This window comes from Telmatherina bonti, assembly GCF_933228915.1.
Source record: "Telmatherina bonti genome assembly, chromosome: 8".
Classification (NCBI taxonomy): Eukaryota; Metazoa; Chordata; class Actinopteri; order Atheriniformes; family Telmatherinidae; genus Telmatherina; species Telmatherina bonti.
This window is the reverse complement of record NC_136626.1, coordinates 12,690,461-12,700,970: the sequence shown is the minus strand read 5'-3', so window position 1 is coordinate 12,700,970 and position 10,510 is coordinate 12,690,461. Positions and strand designations below refer to the sequence as shown.

Genomic DNA, 10,510 nt, shown 5'->3' with positions numbered 1-10,510 from the left:
AAAGATCCTAAGCTATCACATAGGCTGGATTCTGTGAAGTATACTACTGACATCTATCTACTGTAGCTGCCCACTTTGACAGCACTGTTGTCATTACTTATTTATTCAGGCAAATATACTCACTACACATTTTGCTAACTAAGTGCTTTTCTTTGAAAATAAAGTTTTTAAAAATGTGGTCAAAACAAATTGTATGTGAGATAATAATATTTGATGGGGTCACCTTTTGAAAAATAAAGATTTGTAAGTGCTTGAATTTATTGTTGTGTGCTTATTAAAATAATTCACTCTCACACACACAAACACAAACATTAAGCATATTGTATTTGATGTTTGAAGTTTCATAAAACGCTCTTAGGATGGAGAGATGCAAAATTCTCTGTTATGGACTAATTGTTGACTCTGAATGCAGCATTAAGTCTATGTTCCCACTAATGACTGTCATGAGGCAAGCAACTATGACCAAAATGGTTAAATGAATTTTCTGAACAAAGCATTTATTTAGACTAGTGGTTTTCAAATGTTCCCAGTTGGCCTCCATCAGGAGAGCATTGTTCAACCCCTCCCCCATTAAGCTGTCATTGACAATGATGGTGGGCAACTAAATAAACAGAATCTATAGGTTGAAGTTAATTCAAATCAATGAACATTAAGTTCTGTATATCCACTTTTACTGTATAAATTTACATTAAACTTAGTTCTGTCTTCATTTTTCACAGGTGATGCAGATAATAACTCAACATTTAATGAGGTGCTGGCCTCAGTTTGTGAGCCATTTGTTGTTTTTTTCTACTACTATTACTACTACCTCTACTGCTACTACTACTACTACTACTACTACTACTACTACTACTACTACTACTACTACTACTAATGTTACTGCTACTACTACTACTAATAATAATAATAATAATAACAACAATTTTAATCATTATCGTTCAACGTTATCATTTGGGATCAAATATTTTTGCATTTTATAAATGGTATGTTTAAAAATCGGAAAGAGATATTGGGAAATAATACTGTTAGGAAATTATATCAATATAAAACGATTTGTTTCTTGATACATCAAGATTAAATAATATCTGTATTATCATTGTTAAAAGAAGCGTGAAAATTATTTTAGCAGCTCTTTTTAGCTGCAAATTTAAAATGGAAAGACTCAAAATTACACAAAAGATTTTCCAAAGACAAGAATCTCAACAACAGAAGATAAAAATATATAAGGATATTCGCAAAGTAAAATAAAGAAATGAAAAACAAAGTGTGACAATAAATAAATTGCGCGCGCGTGTGTGTGATACACTAATTTTGTGCAGTAGTTAGGAGCACATAAACAATAGTATGGAAATAAATTTTGAACGCTGCGCATGCGTGACACACAACGAACCAACCATACCGGAAGTCGTTGAACTCCTGAGTGATTCATCTTTTCAAACACACGATCTTCGTTGCAACTCTTCTGACACACAGCAAACATCTCAACAGCAATCCATACAAGTAAGTTGACAGCTCTGTCACTGACACATATGTTACTTTCAGAGTCACGTCTACGTGGACTGGGAGATAAAGCCTTGTTTTCCTTGTTGGTTCTCGTGATTTTCCTTCGGAACCGGGCGGGGTAATGGTGAGATAGCTCACTCCGCTACACACCGCCTCAGCTGTTTACTGCCACAAATGTTTTGAACTTCGAGCTGGTTAGCGTTAGCCCCCAGGTCAATTCTGGCTCAAACACAGGTACTTCCTGTTTACATCGCAGTCACCTGTCCTGACAGCTAATCTCTTGTCTACAGGCCAGCATGAAACGAGTCTCTCTTAGTGCAACCGCGACGATGAAAAGCTACACTATTGGGAAAAGTTAGCTTGATGTTAGCTTATTTTCTGCCTGTGTGTTTGTGTCTTTTGCGTTAAGATAGCTCCTCTGCAAGGCATTTCAGTGTTTTTCAAGTGTCCTATTTATGTGTGCTTGACAACTTCGAAGACGCATTTGCACTCCCAAAGGTATTTTACCTTCTTAATATTCATAACATAATGGTTTAAATAAGAAATATGGCATAAAAGATTAGGCTGCTGCTGATGCTGTCAAACTGTTCTTCATCCAGGCCTGTAGACATCACTGGGAGTAGTGGTCCCAGTTTTCTGCAATAAATTATGACGGAATTCCTCCCAACACGTAAGGGAACACTGACATCAGTGTTTTCAGGTGAATATTTGAGCATCCCACCTAAACATAGCTTTAAGTGACGCTTATTGGAGTTGGGCCAACACGTTTTGAGTTATTTGACTCAAGGGCTTACAGATAACAGATGATTATCCCAAACATTACACTGCTAGTATTACTGCTGGTGTTTTCACAACCTCACAATAACTGTTTTTGAACCAGCTCTGGGATACATACAGGTTGTGTCCTGCAGTTTAGGTGAGGAAAGGAAGAGCAGATAAAAAAAATAAATAAATTAAAAAAAAAACTTCATTATGATGTATCATTACTTTGCTTTAGTTTCTTGGTTTACTGTAAGGATATATACACTAGGGTTACCAGTAGTTTTATTGACACACTTGTGTAATGGGTAATTCCTAAGGAAAGCTTAATGGTTTGTAATTTTTTAGAGTTTGGTGTTAAATAAACCTGTGTCTGAAAGAGCAAAGTCATGTGCCAAAGAATTGTGGAGGCATTGTTGCAGTAAAATCTTAGTTTAATCTGTAATAAGTTTAGTTTTACTTTCAGCATACATGGTGGTGCCAACAGAAATATATTTTACTGCAGTTATTTGCTTGTATTTGTTGTCCATTGATTATGAACATGGTTCTAGACATCCTGTCTACAATTTTAAGAATTTAAATAGACTTTTACAGCTTGATACAGTCACTTTTGTTGTGGTGTGAAGCTATTCACTGTTTACTCTATTATTCACTGTTATTCTCCTCTGCAATATCAGTAATGATATGTTGTTGATCTGGAGCTGCATAAATGTGTACATTGAAAACATAGCTATTTTTCCACAATCGTTTTAGCTAAATAAATGAAACAGAAAGGTTTTTTTTTTTTTTTTTTAAATTTTATTTATGTATTTATTTGTTTATTTTACCAAAAAGGAAATATATTGTGTTCAGAAGGTGAAAAAATAGATACTTAATCTGAGAAACATTTATGAATGTTTTGTTTAATTGATTATATTCAGACATTTTTATATTTTAGATAACGAGACAGTCGTCCCCATGTCTAGCAGTAAATGAGAATAATGCACACAACATTTTGAAAATGAAGAAGCTTTTTTTATACAAGTTATTGTGGTAGTATGAAGATAGAAATGCTCTCGGAGAGTGCAGGCCTCTGCCAGCCAATTCATTTTCATCTATACGGTGGTTTCCATCCTGTTTTCTAGTTTTTCATTCATTTTTATCTTCATGATGAGATTAATTGATGATGAAAACATACCGTTAGCATTTGAAATAACAAAGATATTGTTAATATTCAAAATTGACCATAGACATAGCAACATTGTTACATTTCTTTTTCTTATTTCAACAGTAAAACAAACGACATCAATATATTTATAAACTTGTGTTATTTATATGGATGTGAGATAAAAACTAGATACACTAGGCCTGGTTGTTCTTTCCACATGTGTAAAGTAACACGCTATTTATTATTGAATGTATTTTTTTTTTATCTTGCCGACCGACTCCGTGTTCAGAGTTTTATCTAGTTTTTAAATTTAATTAAATGATAAGAAACAGCTCAATTCCACTCATGTTTCTATGTACACCAAAAACAAAAGTCCTGAATTTTTTTTCTCATTTATGTTTCTTAACATAAAACTGGATTCACTAAATATCATTATATGATGTACGAGAGGCATAAACTAGCTCCTATATATTCCATACCATCTGGCTATGTGAGTATGATAATGACGACATTGGCTATCTCACAGAGTTGCAGAAACGTCTTAAAAACTCCCGTGTCAACAATTCCTTCCAGATCACTCCTAAAATTTAATGGAATCTAAGTTAGATTAAAAAAAAGAAATTGCAAAAATGTCAGTAGTTTATGCTTTTTACACAATCTGTAATGCTTTTAATATTTAATGAAGAGCACTTTAAATTGTCTTGTATATGCAGGGTGTGTTATACAGATAAACTTGCCTTGCCTAGGTTTTTACAGAAATTTGCTAAAAAACAGAAAAATACATAAATGCTGGATAAAACCCAATCTACGAGGCAGAGATAAACAAATTCAAGCAACAGTGAGCAGGGCTTTGGCTTGAGGTAGGCCAGTTCTTGGATTTGGTATTTGACAGCCAGTAACTATACTGCTAATTAGTAGCCTAAATTTCACAATGATTTTGCACTTCAGGCCAAAACAAAGTACCTGTACTTATTATTAAAAAAATAAGTGTACTTTTGAATGTACTATTGCAAGCTGATAAGTTGCATTTGACTATAAAAATAACTCTTATGATTGAGGCTGGAGACCCAACTGGAAGTGACTCAATGAAGGGGTTAGGTGTCACTTATTGGCAGGTTGTGCTGAAGAAGAAGCTTCAAAGATATTGTTAGTGAGTCTCTGGAGGCAGAAGTGTTTCTCTGTTTGGCTGTGTGATCTCACACACTTTTATCCTGATCAGGTGTTATGATGAGCTGTGGATGCTTGGATGTCTGGTGGCAGTTTCTAGGAACACAAATGTTCTACAGGGCAGGAAATGAACTCCTAATCCTGTTATGTCACACCCTGATCTTTAACAAGGAGTTAACCATTCAGACAACTCTGACACAGATGTCTCAAGTTGCCAGTCTGTGAAATGACCAACAAATTCATCACACTGACGAACACTGGGACACAAATCTGAGAATACACAAGACAAAAGACAGTATGTGAATTTACAAGCTGATACTGTCTTAAAGATAGAGAAAAAACTCTGCTTAACCTGAACTGTTTAACTATGTTGACTGATTAAACAGGTTTTCTGTGCTTGCATTAATAAATATGCTCGGTATGACCTGTAATCTTTTACAAGCAGGAAGACAAAAGCAGTCTGCAGGTTCTTTCACTGCGATCAGCAGAACTGTAAAGCAGGGGATGAGCCTGCCACCAGTGATTTAAAATAAAGGAGATATAGTCCTTATCACCTATCTCCACAAGAAGAAATGTAGAGCAGAAGTAAATTCCTTTTGTGTGACCTGTGAATCTCGCATCGTCATGCAGTGAATAAAACTTCAAAGGCCCTGTTGGATTGTTTATGCTGGGAGTTGAATGAACAGCCCAGCAACTCAACCGGCTGAAACACAGGGCACCCTTGCAGATGTAATGTTTCTGGTTAGTCCAGCTATGTTGGGTGTTGTCAGTTCGTCTAGCCCACGAGTCAGTCTTTCCATACAGGCAGTGGTTGATGGTAGCAAGGCTGCCAACTGGGTCTGGACTGTAGTGACGTGCTGGTAATGACTGAGTGTGGATTTGCTGCTGTGTTAGTAGCATGAGTTGAATGCAGAGAGGATGAGGCTGCCTGGAGGAACACATTATAGCAGCAGCTTTAGGAGATGAAATGGTACACAGAGGATAAAACATTTTATGTTCCCACAGATAATCCCTTTAAAATATTTCCTATTTTATTGTTTTCTTGTTAAATACATTTAATCACATAGTTTAGCCCTTTTTTTTTTTTTTAAACATAAAAGGCTGTGTTGCATTAGCTTTGTAATTCATTCTGTTTGTATGCATAGGATTTATGGGGTATCTGCACCCACATAGTCAACATTAAGTAACTCGATTTATTTAGCTCAGTGTAGGCTGAACATGTCAGATTTAGTTTGTTTTTTGAAAAAGATAGACGAGCTTCAATAGAACCAAAGCAGACACTTGCTCTTCATGGCCCAGTTTTCCCAGCATGCCCTTTTACTATGCAGGTTTTCTTATCTGGGTTCCTGCTCGTTCCAGCGACTCCCACAAGTTAACTGGTGGGGAGGTTGACTTTTTACACCATGCTGTGGTTTTTGTAAGTAAATTAGTGGGAATGAAGCACATCAAATCAAATCAAATCAAACTTTATTTGTATAGCACTTTTCGTGCTTAAAAACAATACAAAGTGCTTTACATTATAAAACAATTTACATCAAAATAGATAAAACACTAACACACATACACATCCCCTTTCACCCACCCACAACCACCCTCACCCATGCCCTATTTGCCCTGTAACAGTTAAAAGATGAATGAATGGCCAGGTGCATTTGCACCAGATGTGCACCAGATAAGGAAACAGTATTCTCAGGGAGCCTCTACACAAAGGGCTACCCCCAACCAAGACCACCCAGGCCATCACCATGGGGGCCACCCGGGTCCGGGCAGACAGGACCCACGCCACAACCGTAAAGCTGCAGCGCTGGATCCCGACCCACCAGACAGGGACAGCCCCCACAGCAACACCCATGCAGTCAGAGCAGGGGCAGCCCTCGGCGAAGAGGACCCCGATGAGGAGAGAGCTGGAGTGATAACTAAACAAAAATAAAATCCATTAAAATAAAATAATAAAATCTATACTATGTAAATCAATATATAAAATATATAAATAAATAAATAAAAGTAGCTAAAAAGAAAGATAAATATGGGTTAATATAAGAATGTTAAAACTTAGTTATAAGCTAAACTAAAAAGGTAGGTCTTGAGCTTTTTTTTAAAAACATCAACAGTCTCTGCAGCCCTGAGACCCTACTTTCAGCGTGCATTTGTGTGCAGAATATAATTTGCCTAGTTAAAGTGTGTATGAATGTCTTCTGTGTACATGTTTTCACGTCACTGTGTCTGAATGAATGGTCCCTTCATACAATCCTTCCAGTCAATGTGTATTTACTTTTGTGTATGCCATAGTATGTGAGCCCCTCCTCATTAATACTACAATCCCAACTGCTGGGTAGCTGCCAAAAATATATAAAGCATAGAATAAGTTTTATAAATGAGAAGAAAAACAGGTTGGTGCACTACTATTAGGGTTTAACCAAATCTCAAATCACAGGTAGCTATAATTATTATTATATCCATTATAGTAAATCTTTCACTTGAGTCTGATTTATTGTTTAAGTGAATGGCATCAAATAACATTTTTATCAATGTTTCTCTTTAGAAGTATTAATATATTCAATTAACAGCCACTAATGCAAGTTTTTATGCTTGTGATGTTTCAAAATAGATGAAAATAAGTTCATCTTTGTAGTGAGGAGGTAAAAAAAATACTAGATTATTTCTGTTGATGAGTCCTTGCTTATAATAATATATCGTGTTGTTATCAGGTAAGTATTTGAGGAAGCTAAAGGTGTTGCATCTTGCCAAAGTCTAATCTGGGTCATGTCTTGATATGAATCCTATTCATCAGTGTTTGCGTGAAAAATAATCGTCTTTTGTGCTGTGACCAAACCCTGACAAACATACCAAACCAGATGCTGTTCAGAAAGATGTTCAGAAATGTTCAACTCTTCGTTTTAAAAATCAAACGGTGGTCATATTGGTGCCAATATGCAGTGGCAGAGTTACTGCTAGAAACACAATGTTAAAAAAAAACCACCAACTGGTGTTGGAAATACCCCAGTATGTGGTGACTGCCATCTAAAACATGAGCATTGAATCATAAGATTTGCTTGGCTACCATGCTGAAAATAGAACCATATAAAGATGGGATTTATGGAAACTCAATGACCCCATTCATCTGCCGGATCGGCCTGTCAGAGACTGTCACACAATTAGAAAATGTGATCTGCAAGTGACTTTATTACACTATGAAGACTAAGAACTGTTTTAGGGATTGTACAAGTATATCTCTGAGATTAGGTATTTTGTTCTTTGTTCTGGGCAAGTGTCATTAACTTGGAGATGAATAGAAGTTGGGTTTCACTTTGGAAACATTTGCAACCTGAAACTGTAGGTCACAAAACCAGAAAGTCTAGCAAGTCTTTCGTGGACATTTTCATTGTGCTCTGATATCATCTTTTACTTTATTGTGATAACACCGCACATAGTACTTTTCTCTAGCCTCCATTCGAGTATGAATAAGGAAAAAATACCATCCAGATTGTGTGAATTTCTTTCTGAGACTTTCAGAATCTTTTAACTCCATGCATTCAATTTATTCCCACTTAATTTTTCATCGATGTTTATGGATGCTGTTTACCGGAACATGAGAAGAATGCCCTAATGATCTAATGCTTCTGCTTGTTGTGCATGCAGACTCCCTTCCCGGTGCTGGCCAGACAGGAGTGAAGGGGAGAGCTGTAACCCTGGTCTCCCTTGCCAGTCCTGAGTAACCCTTCCAGCCATGGATGACAGCTCCTCACTGGGTAAAGTCAGCAGCTCTACTGAGTCCGTGGCCACCGTCACCAGTGAGGAGTTTGTTCTGGTACAGTCCAGTTCTGCTGGGTCACCACAAGGCTCTGAGGGCAAGCCAAGACTTAAGGTCAGGACCAAACAGCATTACAAATTTGCGTCTGAGCTAACTTACAATAGTTGGAAGAAAATGATCCAGTTCCTGGCAGCTTCTGATGAGGTGTGAACTGAAAGATTATAATGCAAAGTAGCAGAAACATTCGTTTCCCCATCAATGCCCTCCGAGCTATTTTCAATTTCTCTTTACTGAGCCAAACATGTCTGACTAATTAGATCCCTAATGTGTGTGATGGATGAGTTTATACCTGGATTTCATGGGATTTTATGCATTTACCTTGTGAGAGAAGATGATAGACTGGATTTATTCAGTCCACAGGAGATTTTTCTCATGGTGGTTTTGCACCTTCTTTTTATTCGTCCCATCCCCCAATTTTTCTTTTTCTAACTTTCTCAGATGTCTTGGAATGGGAATGATCAGCTTGAAAAAGCTATGGAGGAGGTGCTGGATGATGATGAAGAAGTGAAGGTGGAGAAGAGCTGTGTGGAAAAGATGGAGAAGCACAGGGAACCAGAGAACAGACCAGTTGAAACCCAACCTGCAGGTATGGATTCTCGATTTGCTGGGCCCATTTGCAATTAATGCAGTTATTGTCTCTTTGTCAGTAGCTTTTTAGTCACATATAATACTGCTAATAGTGATAATCATAATGTAAAATAAAAATGATAATAACAACCTTTAATATTGAGTAAAATTGCATTTGTCCATGGTTACTGAAACGCCACCTCACCGTGTGCTGAAATTGTGTTTAATCAGAGCAGACTTGTGTCATTTGTACTCTATGTTTACATTTATTTTTATATCATACATTAATTTTCATCTATATCAGAAACATTAATAACATTTATTGTTTTGGATGGTGGCTGGGCAAGACTGCAAGCGTTCCAACATGACAGAAGAACGTACTGGAAACATTACTGCTGATTGCAGTAATTATTTCCCTGATGAGCTTGACGACTTCTTCTTCTTCTTCTTCCTCTCATTTCTCTGCCAACTATTCTCCCTTCATGCTATTGCTGTGTTTCAGAGAGGCATATGTAAAACAGTGGTACATATTTATCACTGTTACTAAACTTACTGTGTTTGTATTGTTATTTCCATGAAACAGAGTTTCAGATTGAAAGTGAAAATGTGAAAACATTCTTAAAAAATAAAACTTTTGAGATTTATTCTTGATAACATACAAAAAAGGCACAAAACCCTAGCTGTGTACTTTCCACCAAAAGCCAGATCAGCAAGGCAGGTGTGTGAACTCTCTGACACTTCCTCTACCGTTTTGTATATTAGTATGGGCAGGTTGCTCCAGGCGCTTCAGCAAACACTAAGGCAAAAACAGCACTTCACCAGGGGTCAGAGTACAGTCATATTCAGTCGTAGAGAACGTTATAGCAATGCTTCTTATCCATATGCATTCATAATATTTCAATACCTCATCTTGAAATTCCCCTCGTGGGATGAAATTGTGTCTTTGATTGATTTGATTTGATGTTTTAAAGGTGGAGTATGTAAGATTTTCTAATCATAATTAGATAGTTTTTTTTTTTAAACATATAGGTTCCAGTCTGTCCATATTTGATGCGTCATTAAATTACAAGTTTAATTAATGACAAACAACAAAAAGCACTTTTTTTTACTGGTAGGCAAACATTTAAGAAGGGTCTTTGTCATTAATTAAACATGTAATTTAATAACGCATCAAATATGGACAGACTGGAACCTACATGTTCAAAAAACTATCTAATTATGATTGTAGTTATTTTTTTAGTTAATTTATTTTGAAAATATTGAAAATCTTACATACTCCACCTTTAAAGTTACTTTGGCAGCTGTGTGGGTAAATAAGCCTGGTCCACAGGTCATTGTCAGGTATAACATGAGCTCTCTGAACATTGATCTTTCAGAAAAGTTCTTATGTTACCACAGTTCTCAGTTTCAAACATATGACTGTAATGTGTGGTAATTTATTTACATAATTATTTTGCATTGTTTTTTTTGTTTTTTTTTGTTTTTTGCTAAAAATGCTACTTTTGCATGGTTTCATTCAAAAGTGTCATTTTCATAAGTTTAGTTTGTTACCTCAC

General features: G+C 36.3%; 1 protein-coding gene across 4 annotated transcripts in view; it reads left to right on the top strand.

Moving 5' to 3' along the window:
- The first annotated feature begins 1,457 nt into the window (after positions 1-1,457).
- rabgap1l (RAB GTPase activating protein 1-like) overlaps positions 1,458-10,510 on the top strand; it is a 121,682-nt gene continuing 112,629 nt past the window's right edge. Inside the window, exons 1-4 of one of the 4 annotated variants that reach the window (XM_079244986.1) lie at positions 1,991-2,001; positions 2,103-2,203; positions 8,216-8,441; positions 8,826-8,973. In XM_079244986.1, coding sequence (XP_079101112.1) covers positions 8,304-8,441; positions 8,826-8,973 — 286 coding nt within the window. In that variant the 5' untranslated portion in view covers positions 1,991-2,001; positions 2,103-2,203; positions 8,216-8,303. Of the gene's footprint in view, positions 1,501-1,549; positions 1,738-1,990; positions 2,002-2,102; positions 2,204-8,215; positions 8,442-8,825; positions 8,974-10,510 lie in introns of those variants that run through there. The other 3 variants (XM_079244985.1, XM_079244988.1, XM_079244987.1) reach the window with 3 other exon arrangements.